This window comes from Centrocercus urophasianus, unplaced genomic scaffold (assembly GCF_019232065.1).
Source record: "Centrocercus urophasianus isolate 14NV4802_14NV808 unplaced genomic scaffold, USGS_Curo_1.0 seq_22, whole genome shotgun sequence".
Lineage (NCBI taxonomy): Eukaryota > Metazoa > Chordata > Aves > Galliformes > Phasianidae > Centrocercus > Centrocercus urophasianus.
In genome coordinates this window covers 485,121-508,941 of record NW_024884778.1, presented here as the reverse complement: position 1 = coordinate 508,941, position 23,821 = coordinate 485,121, and the positions used below count along the sequence as shown (strand labels likewise).

Sequence of the window (23,821 nt, the reverse complement as noted above, 5' to 3'; positions counted from 1 at the left end):
AGAAAGCAAGCCTGCAGCCAATTCCTCACTGAAAAAGCAAAGAATTCCACACAAGTGTTCTGCAAACCCAGACTTCTTCCTAAAGAGAATCACTCATGCTGAAACACAGCATTCTGCATCTCTGGGCCAAATATTTGCCAAACGTCTACATAGCAGGACAATCCCATGACCTGGAAGAAATTCAGTTTCCATGTGAAAATGTTCCACAGCTGCTTTTGCACAACTCTCAGAGAACTGCAACGACTGACACCACACTCCTCCTCCCAAGTACAGCCACAACAGTGCTCGTGTGTGAGAGCAGGGCAGTCATCAAATCATTATCAAGAGATTAATCGCTTCCTGCACCGACCCCAGGAGCCGCAGCCCCGCAGCCACCAAGCAGGTCTGAGTCTGGTGCTAACATCTGGGATGGGATCTCTGGGAAGAGCTCAGACAGGCCCGTTTCTGCTCTGTCCCCACACCACCGAAGCCAGAGCTCAGAGCCAGATGCCAGAGTAATGCTGGCAGCACTTGTTCCCTCCCTGTGCCTAACCCCACGACTCACCTTCCCCAAGAGTCTGCTTCAGCAGGTCGTGCTTAGCCTGGAGCTTTGTGATAAGGTTACTGCCATTCAAATACTCTTTAAATTTCTGGAATTAAGAACAGAACAAGCGAGGTAGGTTAAGACTCTTGGCAATAATCACCTGAAATTGAAGTACACTTTTGCCTGGGGGGCTACTGAGGGGACACAGAGGCTGTCAGGCTCCAACAAACGAGGAGGCGGACGCACTGCAGGATGGAGCAGGGTCTAATAATCACTTCCCACTGCCCCAGCTACAGTCTTGAAGATCTTATTATTAGCCTGGTCTCCTTGGTGCTGCACCCCCTGCCTGGGAATGCAAGTTGCTCCAAAGAAAAAAGTTCAAAGCAAACTTTCTTTTGTCAGGCTTCTGAGAAAAGCCTGGAAAATCAAAGAGGTTTTCCCTCCCCTGGCGGTGCTTTGGCCCCATACACACAAGTGATGCAGCAGAGCAGCCCAGGCAGTGGACACACAGTGTTGGGCAATGAAAACCATGCAGCACGACTCACTGCACTGCAGTGCTGTGCACCCAGCAGTGCTCCAGAGCAAGTGATGTTATAGAGGAGGAGTAAGGGAGACACGCATGGAAAACAAAAGATGAAAAAAAGGAAAAAAAAAATCACAAGTCTTTGCAAAATTAAAGAAACAAGCACAACTCAAGACAAACTAACATGCTGATTTCCACCCTCCCTGCCCACCCAGAAATGATAATACCACGTGAGAAATCACACTCACGTATACATCACAAGACATTTACATACATCAACTGAGCCTATTAACCACATTTAAATGAGGGGCACTTCTGCCAAGCTAATGTCTCACTGCTTCACGAGTGATAACAGAGAACCTTAAGAGCAGTACAGGTGCACAGTACCTGACCAAAGGTGCTGCTGCCCAGCACGCACACAGCAGAGAACCCCAGTCAGCACAGCTTCCTGCAATGCCTGTGCAAGATGCTAATGGCAGCTTATTTCAACCCTAGGCCCAGTACAGATTTTAGCTGTGCAGACCAGAAAAGGCTCAGCTGAGGGTTCAAAACTGGAAAGGCCTCCAAAGGATCCATCAGCTGGGCCTAACTGGAGCCTGCTGCCCAGTGCTGTGCCACTCCTGCTGACTTCTGTAAACTTTGAATCAAAACTGCTTGCTGCAGTTGTTCCATTAAAAATGAGAGCAAGACAGACACTAAATTGTCATTCTCCATGTATTTCCATGCTGCTGTGAAGTACATTCCAATCCCAAACTATACAGAAGGCTAACAGTGAAAGACTGAATTGGTTCTTGCTCTTCACTAACGAGCACTTAAAATGCAACTCAGTCCTCGCAATTAATGCCCTGTGTCCTGCATCACGTGACATGAGACTCACTGTAAAATAGAACATCTCAGTCTCCTGTTGGTTGGCTCTCCTCTTGGCGATGTTTATTTTGCTCATGTAGGTCTCTGAAGCAGCTGATTTGACCGACTCAGTGGAGCGACTGTGCTGGAAGGCATCTGAAACATCAAAATCTTCCACTGTCAGCATGTCCTGCAAAGTCTGCATTGTGGCATCCAGAGTTTTTCGTACCTATCAGGCATAAAAGACAGCACGTTTTTGAAGCAAACAGGGAAAAAATGACATCTGGAGCCAAAACAACAGGCCCACAAGCAGCTCATAAGTACTAGGCTTGCCCCAGCATGAGCTGCAAAGGGAGATCTCAGCACTGCACACTCCCACACCCGAGCACAAGAAGGGGGGTGGAGGATGAGCTCTTACCTCTTCATTCTCTATCTTAAGGGTGGCCAGGCGGGACTGTAGCTGGTGGTACCGCATCAGCAGCTCAGTCTGCACAGGCTGCTGGGCACTGACTTGGCACACCTGGGTAGGAGCAAGGCAGAGGCAGGAGAGGGGTTCAGTGGGTTGCACACAGACCAGATACACGCTTTAACACCAGAAAGATTTTCTCAGCACCCACAAGTTCCTTGCAGCCCTCTCAGGCAGTGTGGTCCGGTTTCTGAGCAGCAGTGCTGTGGACCTAGCACAAAGCATTTCCACTCAGCTTTCTAAAGCTGCACTCCAAAGACTCCGGATTACAGCAGGTAAATCAAAGTCCCAGCATCAAATCTCTTGGACAGTTTAGCTGAGGATGAAAACACAGGATTTGTAATTGGGAGAGGACAAAGAGCAGATTGAAAGGAGAAGTGCTGCTAATGAGCTAAGTGCCTGACTGAAAAAGGAAACGCGAACAGCAGCAGGTGAAGACAGAGCAAAGGGGAAGAAACGACGTAAGGCTGACGGCTAAGAGGGACCAGGCCTAGACCAGGCTGTGAGGCAGCTCCCCAGCACCGAGCGCCGTACCTCATCCCCCATGTGGGGCTGGAACTCGAACTTCAGTGGAGGGCAGAAGACCTGATTGCACATGTCCATGATGGTGTGCTTGTCGCTCCGCGCATCCAGGTTGTCCACAGCATTCTCAATGATGTCCAGGCCCTCGTGGCGGGAGGTCTCCAGGTTGTATTCAGCAGACAGGTACGTCCGGAAGGTCCGTGCAAGGCTGGCGTGGAACCCCAGGTCACAGCACTGCGGCACAGCAAGGCAGGGCTGAGTTAGGAACAGGTACCACCAGCACTACCATCACTGTGCCATCAGTGCACGGCAACACCGCATTTCAGGGCGCACCAACAGCTGGGCCGTGCACCACCCTGCACTGGTGTCTGGGCACAGCACGAGAATTTAATGCCCCTAGCTTTGCTGGGAAAAGACACAACTGGCTCTCAGACAGGAGAGAGCTAAAAAATCACACAAAGGCATGGTTCCTCTGGCTGCTCAGCACCAGGGCAGGGCGGCACTGATGGCAGAACTCCTGCCCTGCAGGAACTCTGAACTCTCTTCAGTTCCAGCAATGCTGCCAGTGCCTTCTGCACAAAGAAACCATTCCCTGAGTAACCCCATACTGACAGGTGCTTGAGCACAGTGGTACCAAAGGACTCTGCAGTGCATGCAAGGCCCCTCCACCCTCACCAAGAAGCTCACAAGGCCATTCCTCATGCACAGCTGATCATCCTCATCTTGGAGAACATGATAAAACTGAGCTAACTGCCTAGTGCACAGTATTTGAGCAGCAAAAGCCTGTTTTTAAACTCTTTTTTATACAGTTGAATTTAGCACATTAAGTATAGCAACAGCTCAGGGATTTGCTGCTCTGAACACCGAATCACGGCTGAGCAAGCAGCAGCTCCATCCCAACAGGTCTCCTCCCAGACTAAAAAGGACAGCAGCACGGCATCAGGCACGGCCCTGCTGCAGGCACCCAGCACAGGGATACCAGCAGTGGCTCTGCAGGGAAAGGAGGGGCACAGCGAGGCACAGCTGGGAGCTGAAGAGCAGCACATCAGACTGAGCCATGCTAGCAGGGCTGCAAGAAGGCTGCAATCCAAAACTGAGGGACATCTATTCCTAGACATAAGAGGGCTGAAGTTCCTGATAGAGGATGTAAAGCTGGATAACCACAGCTTCACCCACTGTTAGGAGTTCCATAAAAACATGCCCCCTGCACGCCCTGACTCCTGGCACAGCCGAGGCACAGTGACACACGCTGTCACCAGCACAGCCTGTGAGCAGCAGTCACACACAGGGTCTGAAGATGGCACAGACCTGCACACGAGTGCAACGCCCTGCAGAGCTGCAGCACAGAGCAATGTCCATTGGAGGCGCTGAGGCAGAACGTGCTGGTGGGCACTGTGAGCGCTGCTGCAGCAAGCAGAACTGAGCTGGCACCTGCCAGCCACATACATTACAATTAAGAAGCTCTGTTGTCACACAATTTAAAGAATGAGTAGAAAGTCCTCATTGTCTGAGCTGTAACCAAACCACCCAGAATCCCAGCTTACCCACCAGGTTCCCCTCTGCTTCTGGCAGCACAAAGCCATCTTCACGGGGCAGATGCCATTCCTCCAACTCTTCAGTGCCCAAAGGAATCACTTCTAACCAAAGGCACAGAAAGTGCCTCTGCATCAGAACATCAGCACTGACAAACTCGAAGTGAAGTGAAGACTCAGCTGGTGCCACGAGCAGCTCCAGCCAGAGAAGTCACCTCGCTCCTCCTGCCATGTGAAAGGACAACCCTCAGCTCACATCATGTCACACAGAGCTGTGCTCGCTGGTCTGTGCTGGAATGAGCAGTGACAGCACAACAGGACTGCTCCTGTTTGCAGATCTACGGTGTGCTCTGCTTGCCCCCGGTAGGGGTAGGACTGATTAAGTGGTTTTAATCCATTATTTATCCTACTGCTATTTATCTTCTACATTTATTAGTTTAAAATAGGGACAGTTAAGAACTGGTGCAGCTCTGCCTTCTGCAAACAACACTCAAAAAATGGTTCTCTGGGGAATCAAAGTGGGGGAAGTGGAGTGCAAACTGGACACAGCACCGTGAGTCTCTGAGGAGGTAATGCATGACACGTGTGGAAAGAAATGCTACTGAGATCCTCCCTGCAAACAGAGCTCGTGCTGTAGCCAGCAGTGCCCAACACTGACAACCAGGCAGCACCTCGCTATGTGTCCTGTGCTGAGGCTCTGCACTGCACTAGCACTGCATGCACTGCTGCCTGGAAGGGAAAGGAGCATCGGCAGTCACACTGCTCCCTGAGAAACACATCAAGCATGAATGGAAAAAAAAAAGAAAAGAAAAAGGACTTCAAACTCCAGCTCCCAGCTCCAGAACAAATGGCATTTTCTTACCCTTCTCATCCCCCTTCGATGGAAAATAATTTAGAAGCACAAATAACAACCCTTAGTACTTCTGCAGCACCTTTCATCTGAAGAGCTCAAAGCTCTTCATACGTTAATTCATTAAGTCTCTCCAAGGGCTGGAAGTACTGCAGTGCTACCCAGAGAAACAGTGAGACCCGGGAGGTCACACAGCTCTGCTCAGAGCACAGAGGCAGCCGCACGTATCCTGCCCTGTGCCCAGCACAGCTGCCAGGCCGGGGGTGCAGAGCAGCAGCTCGGGGTGAGTTGAGGGTCCCTCCCTGCCTGCTCCCCCCAGAACTCTGGTACGGCAGCTCTGCAGGAACACAAAGTTCTCGTACAGCAAGGCTACAGCGGTGCCAGACCTCACAGAAAACGAAGTGCTTTCTGAAGCACTGATTCATCTCACTGTTTACACAGAAGATATTTAACTCATTTTAAAGCATGAAGTAATGCTTTACTAAGGTAATACTGTGCTTGGCCATGCCAATGCTGGGTGCCAGCACCTACCTCGCACCTGGACCTACCTTCAGGTCTTCAGAGAAGCGGTCCAAGAAAACACAGTGCTCAGCTCGTGGCCACGGAGAACAGAACAGCAGCAGCCCTACAGCCACCACACGTCCCTCAGAGCCATCAGCACGGAAACAAGCCTGGCCACAACAGCACCCCAGCACAGGTACAGGAATGCCTGGCCCAGCGCACTGGGACACACCAGAGGCTGCACAGCACAAAGCTGTGCCTGCAGCCCCGCAGCCCCTGCACAAGGCCAGCAGCACAGGGCTGCTGAGGGTGGGGGCACAGCTGCGGCCACAGCCCAGAGCTGCCACCGAGCCCTGCGCAGCCGCTCCACAACAACACGAGGACAGCAGGTCAGGGGGCAGAGCCAGCTGCGCACCTCCCCCCTGCAGCCAACCCACGGCCGTGCTCCCTGCAGGACGAGGCTGTGTGCCCCTGTGCCCACACGGCCCTGCAGCTCCAACACCACCTCTCCCAAAGGAGCGGCTGTGGCCATCGGGTTCGGTACCTGAGGGAGCACTGCAGAGCCCCCAAAACCCAATTCATTCTCAGCCAAACACGGAGCTGTGAGCGCACAGGGATGGAGCAGGGGAAGAACGGGGCCCTCTGACTTCCATAACCAACTCTGAAGCACGAGGCTGGATCACCTCCAAGCAATGCTCCTTCTTGCAGCACTGCAGAGCGCAGCTCCACGCGGCCCCTTCCAAACCCCGCTATGGTAATTACCTCTGCAGACCCAGAAGGGGTTTCTTTCCAAAGGATTTCTGACCCACATTTCACTCTGGCCCTTAATCTCCCTATTGCACTCCTCTCCCATGTACACCTTCTTAGGCCCTTTGTGCATGTGTGCTGGTTTGGGTTTTTTCCAAGATGAACTCATTGGTAAATTAATCTCCTAAAGGACATTGGGACCTTGAGGCTATTCGTTCACGCTACTGGGAAAAGCACAGAAAGTGTCGAGAAGGAATTCTTCTCTCCCAGGGAACATCCTGTTGCCTTTTTGTGCCGCACTAACAAGGTTCATCAGACAAAGGCTGCTCACAGCCCTCGAGCAGCAGAATTTATAGACTGCACGATACTCCAAGCCATAAAACAATCTGCAAGCGGGCTTCATTAACCTAGCGAGACAATTTCAATGTCTGTGGTGCCTGCATGAGGAAAGAATCGTTCACTAGGCGCAAACTTTGGGGAAAAAACCACATAGTTTTGCTGTATTATTATAGCCAAGACAGGCAAAGTTAAAGAGATGAGCGCTGGCCGGGTTCCGTAGTTTAACAGAGCACGCTAAGAACAGCTTAGAAAAAAGCACTGTTATTGGATTATCACAATTTAAGGCGTGCTGACAAACAGGGAGTATGGCAGCTTTTTTATTAACCACCTGCAAATAGAAACAGAACGTGAGTTTACTAAAGCAGGGCACTGGTGTGAGAACAAAAGGTGTCCAACTCCTGCAAGAAAATCGAGCCAGCGCAGCTCTCCCCTCCCCTACAGCCACATCAGCCCTGCTTTGAAAAAGATCACACAAAGCAAATTCTTTTTCTCCCATTCATTCCCTCACTCTGCATGAGGCTCAGAACACAGCAGGTCCATCCGGATTCTCATCTGCTGCCATTGCCACCTCCGCAGGGCCAGCCTGCCGTGCCACACACGCTGCCCACAGGTCACTGCAGAGCAGAATTCTGTTCTTAGCTCTGGCCCCAGCACATCCTGCTCCTCACTGCATCACCACCAGCAGCTGCAGCCGCCTGGGGCACGGCAAAGCACTGCTGAGCAGCAGTGCCTCCTCAGGCCTCAGTTCTCTGCCCAGTGAAAGCTGTCCCTAAAGCACATTTCTATTCCCTCCAGTCCCACAGCAGGGCGGCTGCCTGGCTCTGCTGCTACAGCTACCAGTGGCTTTCCCAAACTGCTTCCCAAGCATCACTTGACCTTACTAAAAATAACAATGTTATCAGCATTTTCTAGTGACCAAACCTTTCGACAGTAATTTAACATCCCTAAGAGTTCCCTTCCTTTACCTGTTTGTTTGTCCCAATGCAGCAAAAGCTCCATGCACGCAGACACAGCGGCGGTTCAGGGCGATGTCGGGGAGCTGACTGACTGCCACACCGTGCCCTGACCTGGTGACATCCTCTGTGTGAGCCTTCAAATAGCACACAGCTACTGAGCAGAGAGCACCATGCGGATGGAAACAGCTTTATCTCCATTCCACATGCAAGGCCACAGAGATTAATCTGGTCACACACTTAACGACAGAAACAAGAACACAGGTGCCTTAATAGAAACATGATTCTTTTGAGGGAAGAGGCAAATGATGCGCTTTAAGCCCAAATCAACCTGATGCGTCTCCCTATTTTTCTCCTTCCTACAGAAGGACCAACGAGGCCATTGGACACAGCAGGGCACAGCCCCTCCAAGTGTTTCATCTGCCATCACAGCCGGGCCCTGGGAGCACGGCTCACCCTCACAGAACAGCTGGGGCCTCATCTCTCACCGGAGTGGGAGATCAGCAGAGGCTTTGTTCTAGCAGTCTCATTTTGCAGTGCCGCTGAGGGCACAAGAAACATCAAGGCTGTGCCTAACAGCACAGAGCCCTCTGGGATTTGGGGAAACGCCGCTGGATCAGCTGCTCCAGAGCTGTGACTGTTCAGATTTATGTACAGATAGGAACTGCGTGTGGCAGCTCTGCTCAGTGTGAATGCTGTGCAGGAGCTCCACACCACGCGGCCCTGCACAGCACAGCAGCTGCACTGGGCATGAGGGCAAAACTCACGTCCTCCACTCACAGCCTCTGCTGCACCCCATGAAGTACCAGGACGGCACCAGACAGCAGCTGACTGCACCAACCTGGTATCTGCAAGCAGCACGAGCACTTGAGTGAAAGGCACTATTGCACCATCTCATTAAGTTATTAAGATTAAAATGCTAACTTAAAAATCACAGCTAAAACACTTGGTTTCTTCATTTGCCTTCACAGAGATTACATACGACAGAAAGCACAACGTCGCTGCCTGCAGGGGCACCAATGGAAAGCATTACATGGGATCCCCTTCCTCTGGAACTTTCTGAAACCTTCTGTGCCATGCTCTTGCAAACATTTGTACAGAAGTCTGTTCAAATGAACTGCTCTCCCTTTGGGGATTTAAAATTAGCACCCACGTACAGCACACGCATCCAATATTTTGTTTCCATTGGTGACCAGATGTGTCATTAGGGGAATTTAGTTGCACAGCGTCAAAAACGTTTTAGTTCAAGTCCCCTCAAGGGATTTCCTGGAGTGTGGAAGAAAAGCCATCTGCTGACTGTAGTGGAAGGGTCAGCACAAGGAAATAAAGCTGGAAGGAACAATATAAGCAGCCAGAACTGAACTGGAACTCATCGCCTCTCCAGGAAATCAAAGGCTCAGAAACTCCACAAAAATAAGGTGTTCTTTCTTAAAAAACAAAAAACACACAACGAGGGAGAGAAGCGTGTGTGTGAGGAGAGAGAATGGACCGCAGGAAGAAAATGCCTTGGATAAATGAAGGAGTTATCACACCTCATTGCTCGACCGTTTTCATGTTTGAGTTACTGAGTATTCTTTCTAACCAGGCTAAACTCATCTGCAGTAACAAAGAGAATAAGGACATACTAAGAATATTTCACCATACCTTAGAATCTTGAAATCCTCAGTGGGTTTTGCATCAGACTTATTTTAATTAATGCTTGGAAGAACACATACACATCAGTTGGTTAGAAGGAGATAAACTCTTCAACACATTTTTTAATTATGCATTCAGTGATTACCAGGCCAGAAGGCCAACCTGGTGCTCACAGGTGGGGCAGTGATCTGCTCACTGAGCTGCCTTAGCAGGAAGGAGCTGCGCAGTGCAATCTGTACCACTGTGAGGACTCCTACTAAAGGAAGAGATGGAAAACTCTTCTCCTGAATCATTTAAAAGCAGCTCATAGGAGTCCCTGATACACACACGTTTTCAATTCCTGTCACAAAAGCTGCTCCTGGGAGTTGCTGCCCTGAGGCAATTTTCTGCAAGGAATGTTTTGGATACAACTCAGCAGGAGCCTTTCCTAGCGAGGGAAGCACTTCCATCTGCTTTATTGCCACCAGAGCTCAGGAGTGCTCAGCACCATCCAAACTGATAGAATCTGCAGACACACGTGGCACAAAGAACAGGTTTCTGTTTTCAACAACAAAAACGAGGATGCAGGTAATTTTTACGAGAGATTATCTATTTCAAACGCAGACCAATGGCTGGGCCAGGAGGAAACCTGAGGACCACCTGGTTTGCCCCAAGGCAAATTCTACTCAATTCTACAAATTCTACAGAGCACGAGCTCTGGACTTCACAAAGCTCCAGCTGCAGGAAACACTACGTGCGAGAGCCACAGAGAATGAGGCTGCCATTTAACATTGAAGGAAGCACCATTTCTGCATGATTCCTAAGCCAAAAGCAACATACAGTGACACCCAGACCACAGCCTGCTTGTGATACCACACAGAAGATACACGGAGCTGGCTCCAAATCTGGCCTCCTCTGCCTGTGCACTCCTGAAGGCACTGCTATGCATGTTGGCTCATACCACGCAGTTAAAACCAAAACTCTGTTTCTTTTTTCCAGACAACAATAACAGAAGCTTCTATATAGCATAAATATAAATTGATTACTTTGTTGTGTGGTCATGCGACCACCATAAAATTCAGCAGGCTGAGTACCATATAGTGACAGCTCCAGTGCTGCACACACACACCTACCTCAGCTGAGAAGGAAGTCACATGCATGCATGCAACTGCAAGGGGAAAAAATAAATGGGGAAAAATCCAAGCTTACAGCACATTATCAGGCCTAAGTGAGTACATTTTAAAGTCCAAACAAACTCTCCTTCATTGCTGTCATGTGGTCACAAGTGCATTTAGGAACCAAACCACGTCTAAGATTGAGCTGTGCGCTCATCAGTGCCAAGCAGGCAGGATGCATGCAGAGGAAGCACTTACATCAATGAGGTCAGAGACATCGTGGATGTAGTATTTACTGACAGCTGCGTTGGTGGCTGCCAGGTTCAGCAGGTAGTCATTCCTGGCTTTAGTACACTTCAGCTTGTTTTCAGAGTATTTGGCTTGTCTCTGAAAAAGCAAAACGGAGCATTAGAGCCTATATAGGATGTTCCTGTCACAGTCCCTCTTGCCTGCAGGGCCCCACAGCGCCCCGGAGCCAAGGTGTGACACATGAATTAATGAAGTTTGGTATCAGGTATGAAAACAGGCATCTTTGCCAGGCTGGAGGGATCACATCTGGACGTCCCTGGTACAATCAACCAACGCACAACAGGCGCGTTCTGCTCAGATGTATCTACAGCATCCCAAGCACAGCTGTTCTTCCTTTATCTGTGCATTCATGGAAGCTTTGGCAACAATCACAACTGGGGGGCCAAATTTTCCTCCCAGATACGCTGACATGCATCTGGATTTACTCCAGGTTTAAGCAGCTGTATCAAAGTGGAATCTGTCCCAGAGGCCCAAACTCCAAAATTAAGAACAGTACCCACAATTCTAAACTGCAATAGCAGATGTGCTTGGATTTGGGGCATTTGCTCAGGAAGATCACTAGCCTGAAGGTTTAGCACAGAAGATCAACCCTTCCCAGAGGTCTGCCTGCATGACAGCACCCCAGTGCTGGGCCGACACACATGCTTAAGAAGCTATTGCTATTCTCAGAAATTAACAGAAGAATTAATCAGTTTTAAAGATCCCAACACCCAGGGAGAAGCTGAAGCTAGAGTGGTGTTACACGTTTTGACCAGCAAACCATCCAAGGGCTGCACCTTAAATCCCAGGCAGCCTACACATGAAAAGCACTTATCTTATATATCCAAGACATTTTTATTCTGTCTCAAGGTACCCTGAGACAGCTACAGGTCACTGTCAACAGCAAAACACCCGAGTGCAGGTACAGCTACACTTCCTAATGCCCTCCAGGGAGACAGGAGCAGCTGCACAGAAGTGAAATGGATCAGAGCTAAGCTCCCACTGCACAGGCAGCCCCAGACAGCCCTGGGCTCCTCACCCCACGCTCACCTTCTCCTTCATCTTCTCAATCTTCTTGACGGAGCTCCGCCGCTGTGGCCTCTCCTCGTGCCGCAGAAGGTTCACGCTGACATCTCCTGACTTGTTGAACTGCTTTTCCTCCTGCTTCTCTGCCTCCTTCAGCTTGCTCTCAGCACTGATGCTTTCTGCATGATACATGTGGTAGGTCTTCATCACCTGAGGGAACAAGACTGAGTGAGACAGCTGCTCCACAGCCAGGAGGCACCAACGTGCAAGGGTAGAACAACAGCTGTGGCAGTGGGAAGCTCAGTCCCCGCTGTGCCAAGGCTGTCTGAGGCTACTATGGCATTAAGAAACAAAAAGGGAAGAAAAAGCCCCAGAACAAGTCCTGTTTTGAAACAGCACAGTGCTGGCATTACAACCACCATGCACTGCTTCCCCACTGCAGCAAGAGCAGACGGCCATGCCTCCAGCACACACTGCATTAATGGCTCATCTTCCTACAGGGAGATGAGAAATGTCCTCCAGTGCTTGGCAGATGGGATTGGGGCGTCCACAACAAGAGACTGCTAGGAGGACATGATCAGCCTGACACCACTTTGGACCCAATCCCTCTCTTCCTGCAACTGAACTTGCTAAACCAACAGTGTGACAGAGCACATCCCTGCTCTGCCATCCCAACCACAGATTTCAGCTTGAAGGTGGAGGAGCTGCAAGTTCAAGCAGAAATGGAGTTTTTCTCCCATCACCCCCGAATTCCCATCTCACTGCTGCCATAAGCACAGTCAGTGACAGGTGGAGTACAGCAACATCTCTTACTACAAACCCAACATCACCACCAGGGACTGGACACACAGCACCGATCTGCTGCAGGAAAACTCACAGCCTCCACCGCAGCATTTTCTTTCAGATACAGAAGCCCAAAGGGCACAGTTGTGATCATTTTAATAGAACTGGCAAGGGGAACACATCTGCTCTTCTCTCTTTATGTCTTTAGTCACACTGTCCCCTTTTATCATTTCCCCTCGGGATCTGGATGTCTCAGTTCACATTGCCCTGACAAGGCAGAGGGCTGGCTTCTCACTGAAGATCAGAGCTCTGGCAGAACACTCAGGCACTCGCAGGACAGGACAGCCCAGGCAGAGCTGCAACAGAATTCCCCTGAAATGGCTGAGGTTAAGCACAGCTCCAGGTAGCAGGTAGATGAACACTGAGCCCATTGCCCTCCAACTGCTGCAAGGAAGCCTGCACGAATCCCTGGGATTTATTTCAGGCAGCTGCAAGGAACAGCAAGCAAAGGCTCCTGCCCTTTTCTGAGATGGCCTGCTTCAAAATCCTGCATATTTGAGCCACATATTCCAAACTGCAGTTTCTGCAGTGAGCACCATAGCATGCACACTGAACAGACGCTCCCTAGGCTGAAATGTATTTAGTCACTTTGGCATAAGCTGGAGACAGCAAACTGCAGAAACCTGTAAAAAAACTACACAGTTTCTGCACACTGACCAGAATTACCCTCTCAAGGCCTTTCAAAGCAGCCCAACCCAGCACGTGTCCTACATACAAGGCTTGGCCACAGGTAGAACAAACACTTTCCTTGTGCTGCCTGCCCATGGATGACATCTCACAAGAACAAGCTGTGCCCATTGAGGCAGAGGTCCTTGCTCTGCACCTGGTTCTGTCGGCAGCCAGGGTTACGAGGGTGCAGCTCCTGGGCTCACAGCCTGCTGCCATGAACACAACAGCTCAGCCCTGAGATGTCCCAGAACAACACAAGCACACAGGATCACCCTGTAGCCAGGCATGCAACCAGGCCTCTTCTACCTGAAACCTCAAGGACAGGAGATTAGGGACTGGAGGTGAGCTGGTCAGTACCGAGGGACTTAAGGCAGTCCTGTCTGTCTGATAAGGCCCAACTTTTCACTCATGTTTCACTGTAACTTCTGAGATAAGCATGCCTCTCCCCACTCTCCCCCAGCAGGATGATGTAACTGGTCTGCCATCTTAGTAGCAAGGTCAGCTCAAAGAAACTGCAGAGTTCCTCCAGCCGTTCCAGTCTGTCTGACCATTCAGACACCTCTGCTCTGCAGGTGGGAGCAAAGCAGTAAACACAGTGCTCTCTCTGTTCTTGTGGAAACAAGTTTTGCCACAGACTCCAAGAGGACCAAAATTACGCTGTTTTCCTTGCAGTTCCTTTCCCTGCAGTTCAGCCCCCAGAATGCTTCCGATGCTCACAGACACAGTGGTGTCCCTCAGGTGATGCTGCTGTCCCAGGGCTGTGCTCTGAGTGCGCTGCTCCACAGGCACCGAGGCCAATCCAGCCCTTTTAGTTTTCTACTTGCTATGCATCTGCCTTGCTGCCGCTGTAATTATTCTTAATTAGTCACTGTCACTAATGCAGCTTGTGACATTCAACAATCAACAATGCAATCCCAGATCTCTGGCAGGCTTTTTATCCAACCTGGCTGCCCAACCAAGCTGCAGGTCTCACAAAAGCTGTCCTTCAACAACCAACGCAGAAACAAACCTGCAAAGAGAAGTTCTGTGCCAGAAATTCCAAGTGGTATCACTCACACTCTGTAGCTTAGGTCTATTTTTCAAAAAAGTGGAATAAAATGGTAGTTTAGGTATAAACCTTCTGCTGTGTCATTTGTGTAACAGAAGCATACAGACAGGAAGAAAGCAAATACATCATCTCCTTCTTCCAGGAGAAAACGTTACACTTCATCACTGATCCCAAAATGCAAAATTAAAACAGAAGTCTGTGGGGCAAGAGCCAGAAGCAGCACAAAGACTTTTACTATGGCAACCCACATGTGCAGAATAACAGCACTGACTTCAGCCAGGGCAGTGGAACCAAAGTGCACCTCTGAGCAGGGAGGTGGAGCAGAGCACACCCAGACCAGCGCCCTGTGAAGGTGTGCTCAGCCAGAACCCTCCAGCCAGCACAACATCAGCAGGTCAAGTTCCAGCCACAGATCAGCTCTGCCAGCTCCGAGCACAGCCTGGGAGCCATCAGTGCCTGGCCAAAAGCACCAGCCCACAGAATGTCAAGAAAGATCCGGAGGCAGCACTGTGCACAGGGCACAGCAGGCAAGGGCCTTGCAGGCACCAGAGCCACATTGCAACACACCCAGAACATCTCATCCACAAACATGTGGACGGCGCCATCCACTGCCTGATGAAGACACAGAAGCTCTTCACCACCTGACAAATGGAAATTCCCCTCCACTTCATCGAAGCAACGGGTGAAACATTCCTAATGAACAGAACACAAGGCTGGAGTGCAGCAAGGCACAGGGCGAGAGCCCCCCGAGGTGCCTGCAGAGCCTGATAGACAGTTTGCTCTGACAGTCACACTGCTGTGCTCCTGCACTGCACACAGCGTGAGAGCCAGGAGTCCACGCTTACCGTGTACAGCTCGTTGGTGACTTTCAGGAGTTCTTCATGCATCTGTAAGCCAATTTCCTTACTCTGGAAGACAAAAAGAATAAGAATTGACACTGTCATGCTCACAATGTGCATTTCTGAAAGCAAAATACATTTTGGAGGGAGAGTAAAATCACAGGACTTTAAAATATTCCACACACACCTCTTTCAATCCTCTCCTGCCAGCACATTTCCCAGGCCCACCACCACGGCACCAGAGCCCTGCAGGGCCAGCAGTCAGCAGGGCTGGCAGCAGCGAGCCACCAGTGTGTGCATGGTGGGATCTGGGGCCTTGGCACCCAATGGTGTCATGAGACAGAGCGAGAAAACGGGGCCCACAGGAGTGCCCAGCCCCAGGGAGGTGAGCTGAGCTGACAGCCTTCTCCGACTCATCAAGCCGAGGCACACAGTGGCCTGAATGCCTTGGGTTGGAAGGAACCTCAAGGATCATGAATCTCCAACCCCCTGCCACATGCAGGGCCACCAACCTCCACTTTCACAGCAGCCCAGGCTGCCCAGGGCCCCATCCAGTCTGGCTTGAACACCTCCAGGGATGGACAGGGCATCCACAGCCTCTCTGGGCAGCTGTTCCAGCACCTCACCATCCTCATAGTAGCAAACTCAAGCAGTAAGGAGCAATGGAGGAGCACTGCCTCTGCAGAAGTACACGGCCCACAAACAGGGAAGCTGGCCAGGAAGCAGGAATTGTTTTCCTCTGCCTTTGTAAACTGCGTGGCGAACCCAAGAGCAGTGAGGCACGAAGCATCTGTTCCAGGCCTCCCAGCTCCCGTGTCCAAGAGAGCCCTGCTCATCTCCTGGAAATGCGTTCACACCCATTCCACAGAGAACAAAACATAGCAACGTATTTAGGCCGCTGATATCTATCTGCATTTTTCACATTGCTATCATGCCTGCAGGGTTTTCCTTTCCTTCTTTCATTTCTCAGTACAGTGGGTGGACCTTAGCAGCACAGCTGGGTTTGGAAATGCCTTTCTTCATGCCTTGTGCCCCCAGAGATCTGCCCGCACCACTCCTCTGCCTGTCACAAGGCTTTTCCACTCTTTGCTCTGCAGCAGAGTTAAAAAACAACGGCACATTTTAAGTACAGATATTATTTTTAAAAATGAAATGGCTTCACAGCATGAGAAATGCCTCAGGGGCCTTATTTACAACACTGCACAAACCCTGTCTAATGTCCTTCCTGCTCCAGAAGCTGCAAAGGCAGCATCAATGGGGCTGCCGGCCCACAGCTGGGCTCCATTTTTTCCATCTCTAAATATTAAAACCAAAATACAGATGGCCTCCTCTTCCAGTCTGCCCATGACAGCGACATTTAGAAATAAGGGAAATCAAAATGCTGCTTTAATTTGCTACAAATCCTTAACAAAACAGAACGTATAAACACGAACACACACAGTACAGCAAATCCTCATGCTGTTTGGGAACTGCTGCCCTTTTATTTGAGGTCTGTGCTGGTCCATGCATCACCCAACCCCAGTTTCCAAGACAATAATGCAGATCAGCACACACCATTCCGTTATCATCGTGCAGTAGCCCAGGATGGAGCTGGAATTCCAGCAGCCCACTGGGAACACCACGTGCCCTGCTCCACACACAGGCTGCAGCCAGCAGGGAAGCAGGGCTGCCTCACAGCCAGAGCAGTGCATCACAGCTCCACTGCCTATTTCTCGACAAAACCCCATAACTGAATGTGGCTGAGTGCTGCACTCCCACAGCCATGTCAGCACCACGCTAACTGCCCTGTATAACAAAAGCAAACACCTGTGGGTACCCTAACTGCCTCTGTTTGCACTCCTCAGCTGTAGCATCACCTGCCACTCTACTTTGATTTGACAGGTTTAGTACAGACACCCGCTGCCAGATGGCCAACTCTGTGCTTCAGAATAAGAATTATCAGGACTCTCAGCCCAAACACTTCACGTTTTGCTGTCACAGCAGCCATAAGCCAGCATCCCTGCTCTGCCCTCAGCGCTCACTGTCACTGCTCTGACCTGAGCTGGCCACAGCATTGTGAAATGACTGCACCACAGTTACATAATGAAGTTTCCAACTTCACAACCACAACAGCCAAAGTTCAGCAAGCTCAGGATAAAGCTCACTGTGAGCTTTGAAGCCCACGGCCTCTTTCTCTCCACCCCCTCCCACTGAGCCCATCTACTCCTGCGGTGCTGCGCTCCCCCAGCACGGAGCAGAGCAGCACCTGGGGGGCTGCACCCAAACGCAGCAGTGGGTGCTGTGCAGCTGCACGGCTGCTGCTCTCTGTCTCCCCTGTAATTATACCACAAATCTCTCCGTGGAATCTTCTTGGCTAGGAAACATTAATTATAACTTGAAGATATGTTTAAACTAAGTGCAGATTCCCCTTCAAAACACAAAACAAAGACGGCAAGTTAAGAAAGAAAAAAAAACAGTTTATTTCAGATTCCTCAAATAACTCCATGCATCTTGCATATAAGGCAAAACCATCCCATTGGCTGAGTGAAGACACAGAATTCTCATGAAAGCCAACTGGAAAACCTATATACATTACAAGTTTAACGTCAGATTATCAATAATTAGAATTTAATGCGAAGAGTGAAGCAAGGAAAGTACAGGATAAGGGCACACAGTGTCACAGGTCACTGCAGCTACCTGGGAACCAGCACCACAGTACTGGAATTCAGGCCCTCCACAGCCAGCTCTGACACGCAGCTCCTGCTCAAACTGCAGCACCAAGCAGAGGGCAGTTAGCAGGAGGTGCTGAGTGCCTGGACAGCTGCTGAGAAGCCCCAGCCCCTCTGCCCCCACCCTCAACTGCCTGGTCTTGGGACTCTCATTCGGAGCAAGCACCAGAGCCAGCAGCAGCAGGCACCACCACATCGCAGGGAGCATCCAGGACGTGAGCTGCTTCAGCAGGGATCTGCACGGAGGCCTGTTGGACCCCAAGTCCCAAGCGTGCAGAAGATGAGGGCAGGGGCACCCAGCACTTCCAGCTGCCCCTCCTCTGCAGGAACTAGAGCTTGGGTCCCAAAGCGAGCTCTTCCCACAGCCAATGGCCCAGCTGTAGCCACTGTCCTTGCTTTCTTGTGCAGCCCAGGGGGAGCCCACAAAGCCATCATTTTCAAAGCTAATTTTAGACATTTAAATAGAGCACAAAGAAATGGCTCGGTTCCTGTCCACATGAGTCTCATTGCCGTGGAGGGACCACAGGTGTGCACTGTGTTTACAGACCTACTTCTGTGCAGACAGTACCCAAGAGCCCTGCAGCCAACTGATGGGGACCAGGGTGAGCAGCACTTGGCCCAATAGCATCAGAGCCTCTCCCGGACATGGGCAGGTGAGAGCTGACAGATTCACCTCACCTGTCCCAATCCTGCTGTCTGCCCTTTCTGTAATAGAAAACTGGTGTTTATGTATTGCAAACAAAGCCAAAATGCCATGCAGTGGCTGAACTGTCAGGCACCATTCCCCAATTTAGCTGCTGCTTTATGCCAGTCACTTCAACCAAAGGAGTTCTCAGTGGAACAGCAGTAACTTTGGCTTTGCAGGTTTGCCCAAGTTCCTGTGCTGAAGACAAAGTAGCAGGAAGAAGCAACACAATGCCAGCAACAAAGAGCTCTTGTTTCAAGAAACAGAAAGGAGCTTCCTTCCAGACAGACACCGCTTCACTACACCTCCAGCTGGACCCTGTGGGACACGAGCACACTGCCACAGTGCGTAACAGCAGCCTGGCCTGGGAGCACTGCAGCACAGTTCAGACCAGCAGTGCTGCCTCAGCGCTGTGTCCCTGCATCAATGTTCTCTGCTCTGTTTCCAGCAATGCCTTTATACATGCTGCAGCTCTACGAAGGTTCTCCGGGAGGAGGAGTTTCAAATCCCAGCTGCACAACATGCCTCATGTTCCATCCCACCAAACCTCATCAAAACCCTGAATGCCACCAGCACTGTCCTGAAAGCAAGCCCTCACCAAGTTCCAGCTCCCCCAGGGCTGCAGGCTCTTCTTCCCCTACTTCACAGCGCTCTGCGATATTAAAAAGCAGCGGACAATGAGGGGAGGGGTTGCATTTTTCCCTGCAAGGCTTCCTCCTTACTTTCAAAGTAAAGAAGTCATCACTTACAAAGCCAAGAGGAAGCAATCCAGCTGTGGAAAACATGGAAGGGACACAGCAGCCCCGGCAGCTGCTGGAAGGGCTGCGGGGCACCTGGGGTACAGCGTGGGAGAGTGGAGCTGAGCGAGGCACAGAGCAGTCTGGGCAGATCAGCTCAGCACTCAGCACCTCCATTGGCAAATTACCATGGCAGTGATCAATTGCTTCTCGACTATGCACATCCTCACACCCCAGATATTATGTAGCTGCTGCTTCGCAGCAATTGTTTACATTTACATAATGAAAGCACAAAACAAAACCTTCCAGTTCCTCCGTGTAACCGCAGCATGTCACAATCCATTAATAAATTCTAGATGGGAGGAATTAAAAGTGACATCTCTGGAAAATAATGTTACCTTAATTTACCATCAAAGAGCAATCTGCAGCAAAACTAAGCAGCTGAACCACATCTGTGGCTGCCTTTAACCCTTTGGAGCTGGCTTGCTCGTCCTGCACCCACATGGCAGTGTCACCAGCAGTGTCCCATGATCTTTACTCATACTCAAAACCAGATCAGATGAAATACTGAAGGACACCTGCTCTGAGCAATCTAGCACCAGCTGCAAGGCTGGACCTGATGTCTAACAAGCCTTTTATCAGGATGCTCTTACTCCCACAGACGTGCTTCTCCACCAAGCACTGCTACAGAAGGCAGCCCCATATTCCACTTCGAGCACAGTATGTAGCAGGTTAAGAAAGCAACCTTGCAGGGGGGTTGGAATGAGATGATCTTTAAGGTCCTTTCCTACCTAAGCCATTGTATGATACCCCAAAAAGTCAACCTCCCTAACCCCATTAAGGACAAACGATGACATCAAACACCCTTTTGGTGACTGAGCTGATCACTACTCCCAAGGACATGCGAGTCCTGCTACAATTTAAGCCTCCAGGGACAAATGCAAGTGAAATCACAGATCCCCGGGACTCAATTGCAAAGCTTCCCTCTGATTAAAAGCAGGCACTGGCTTTGGCAGGCTGCAGACAGAGCTGCTGCTACTTCACCTCTCTGAGCAAAAGACGGGGGAGGAAAAAGTAAGGAGCAAGAATTTCCATACAGCGTAAGGAGATGGAGGAAAAACAAACACTAAGAAATAATTCCATCAAAAGGATGAAATTCTTCATCTTCACCTGGCTGAAGACTGAATTACCACGAGAAAAATGCTTCCAACATCCATACCCTCACGTGAGCGGCGGCTGGATTTGTCCTGTGGTTTGCAGTGATGCACGCCACCGCAGCCTGCTGAAGGCAGGACAGACTCCACATGGCTCAAAACCGAGTTCGGGGTAACAAGAAAATGGGAGGGAGATTGTGACAGCTTAGAATTAACCAGGACTGGAAAAGGGATGACATCTCTCATCAGAACAACTCCAAACCTGCCCTTGCGGCCTAATTCCTAGGTCAGATCCATAAGGAGGAGGAAACTAGTCATAAAAGCATCATGTTTCATTTACTCTCCAGCTGGGCTAAAATTTCAAGATAACCAGACTTCAGAACGCTGCTCCTGTTGGAGTCATCCCACAGCCCCTGCCCTGCTCCTTGAGCTGCAATTCTCCACCCACCCACTGAAAACAAGTTGCAGCATTAAGAGTGTCGGAGCGACGGCCCAGCGCAGGGCCGGGCAGTGCGGGAGCCCCAGGAGCTGCAGGCCACGAGCCCAGAGCGCAGGCCGTGCCCCACTGCCAGCAGCAGTGATGGACACAACTCCTTCACAAGCCCTTCTGACCGCCTGAGGACTCAGGTTACCCACACAGCTTCCAAAAGTAATATCACCCAGAATAGCGCAAATGTCATAAAATACACGTAGTAATAACAGCATAAAAAGTCTTTCCTTGTCACCTTCTCCTTTCAGCAGACTTTGTCAGCCTGCTGCTTGTCCTTTTTCCAAATGATTACAAACTCCACTAAAATTCCCCTTTCTCTGGTTCTGTCTTCAATCAGCCACTCATGCAGAACACAAAAGCTCTTTCCTTATTCCTCAACAACTCTTCTTCAAGAACTTCAGCGAGAGCCTTTTCTAAAGGCTGTAAGACACTGAAGGTACCATGCCAACCTGCTCTCGTGATCACTGACTCCCAAAAACACTTCCACCGGGCTTCCAAGGCATGACTTTCCTCTTCAGAAAGCCACACTCGCTCCCCCTGGTTGTACTTGGCTGTACATCTGTAATCCTGCTCTTTACTGAAGTTTCAACCAACCAGTCTGTTTTTAAAGTCAGATTGCTATTCTGCTCTCTGAAGCCCTCCAGGAGTCTTTAAACAAAAAAAGTCGTCGTCACATTTTCCACCCTTCGTTTCTCCAGCACTGACGCCAGTTTCAGCATTAGGTCACACGTCACTGCTTGTCACTTCAGAGCTTTATATCTCATTTCTTTAAAACTCTTGAACAAAGAGTATCTGGAAAGAATTCTAAGCAACAGGCCCTTGTGTCGGTTTGCTCTAAAACATCCACTGGAGGTTCGGCTGGGAGAGGTTCCTGCAGCTGGTGCTGCTTCCCTGCCCCCAAGCAGATCTCCACACATTTCCATTCCAGGCACCCAGACGAAGCCAGGCAGCCTTTGGCTGTTACCTCCTGCTCTTTTTGTACTTCAAACATCTATTCTCCTTCACATCCTGTGTCCCTTTTCTTTCTTCTGATTTTAGAGAAGTTTTTATTAGCTTTATGTCTTTAGCAAACTGCCTCAGAATTTTATTTGGCTGCCTTACTCTGGCGTTACATTTTGATGTTCAAGAGTTCCAGCTCCTCTCTGGTTTTCTCACTGAGTTGAGACACGTATTTAAAGTCTCACTGCTTCCTCTAGCTTTTACCAGTGCTTTCCTACACCTACCCAAAGAACCATGGGGCAGAGATAACAGCTTGTACCCGGACACCAACACTTCTGCTGTAGTTCTGGGCACAACTTTGCTTCTCTGCCTGCTAAAGCCTGCTGCTGTGCTGGTCCAGGACGACAAACACATGGTGTTCTCCAACTGGTCTCAAGCTTGCCTTTACACTAGGACTTTACACGGGGTTCTGTAGTGCTAAGCCAGAAATATGGCTAAGCACAGTCTCAAAAAATCAAACGCCCAATAAGTAGATTCATCCTCCATCCTCGAAAAAGCCTCCCGTTTGTGTAGAAGTCCACAATGCATACATATATTTCCAAACTAAAACCTAAGGACAGGTCCCCACAGCACAGAGCTCCCCGCACAGCAGCGCTACCTTCTTGAAGAGCCTGATGACATCCTCGCTGATCTGCGACAGCCGCACGATGACATTGTTTGTGAAGATGTCGTTCAGGGTGGCGTGATCCCTGCTCTCCCGACGGGTCTGCGTCAGCACCAGGTACCAGCAGTTCACTGGGGAGAGGAGGTGCTGATCCTTCCTAGGGGAATAAAAAAACAAAAGCAGAAGGGTGAATGGGACAAGGCAGGAAGGCACGCAGTTTTCCAGGGAATGCTGTCAGCCCTTCTTGCACAGCACACACCAGCTGGAATTTGGCATGGTCCGGAGCACAGCCTTCAGTGCTGACATTCTGCACGCCCGCACCCACTGCTCAGTACTCATGGTATTGGGAGGGCAAGGGCTTTGCGACAACAGTCTCCCAGTTTTCATTAATACCCACTGTTTGTCCCCAGAGTGTGGGGACATGCTTCTCTTCTTGTCTCTTCCCTTTCCCTTTTCTATGTATTACACTTAGTATAAATGGCAAATAAAGTGAACTGAAGTTTTCAAAACGACACATCTGAAATAGAGCACTTCCACTGTCCAACTGCGATGCACGGAGAGCCTCCAGACAAGGAGCTAACACAGCCAGCCCTAACAGTGCCAGCCCTCCGCCTGCACTGCCTCCCCGGTGACAGCGTTCCTGCAGAGCAGCACGGCAGCACGCACTGCAGAGCTGACCCTGCCAGTGCCTGAGCACTGCAAAGCAGCAGAAACTACTGTCACCTGCAGGCACCTCGCAGCACGAGCACCTGTCCTACACGTAACGGAGTCGTGCCCCAGCACCCTTGGCAGCACCAAGGCACAGGCACCCTGCACAGCCTGCTGCCTCCCATCCTGGCCCTGCCCAGCTGCCCACCCGGCATCGCACGGCTGAGAGGCAGCACAAAACAGCAACTCCCTGTGAGCAGAGTTCTGTGCGAGTCAACTACAAACCCCTGCTCACCAGAGAGACCGAGTAAACAGATTAAATGGGATTTACTAATATGGAATAAATAGGATTTAGTAATGTAACAGCAGAAATTGCTGTTCTTGCAGTTGAAAGGGGAAAAAATAATCACAGGAGGTTATAGAGAGATTGAGAAGAGTTGGGGATTAGTGAGGCTAAGTGCACCTAACAGGCAAAACCTGTACTTCCTAGGAAAATGGCCACATTCACTGGCCTATGGATTGAATGACACCTGGTTCACCTTCAGCAAAAGG

The 23,821-nt window shown here is 50.3% G+C and overlaps 1 protein-coding gene across 3 annotated transcripts in view; it reads right to left on the bottom strand.

Annotated features, from left to right (window-relative positions):
• SRGAP3 (SLIT-ROBO Rho GTPase activating protein 3) overlaps positions 1-22,694 on the bottom strand; it is a 38,772-nt gene extending 16,078 nt beyond the window's left edge. For all 3 annotated transcript variants that reach the window (XM_042823451.1, XM_042823450.1, XM_042823452.1), the window contains exons 1-8: positions 22,616-22,694; positions 15,251-15,313; positions 11,870-12,055; positions 10,790-10,918; positions 2,893-3,114; positions 2,311-2,412; positions 1,924-2,121; positions 545-629 (exon numbers count right to left, since the gene is read on the bottom strand). In XM_042823451.1, the coding sequence (XP_042679385.1) occupies positions 545-629; positions 1,924-2,121; positions 2,311-2,412; positions 2,893-3,114; positions 10,790-10,918; positions 11,870-12,055; positions 15,251-15,292 (964 nt within the window). In that variant the 5' untranslated portion in view covers positions 15,293-15,313; positions 22,616-22,694. The remainder of the gene's footprint in view (positions 1-544; positions 630-1,923; positions 2,122-2,310; positions 2,413-2,892; positions 3,115-10,789; positions 10,919-11,869; positions 12,056-15,250; positions 15,314-22,615) is intronic.
• Positions 22,695-23,821: the final 1,127 nt, after the last annotated feature.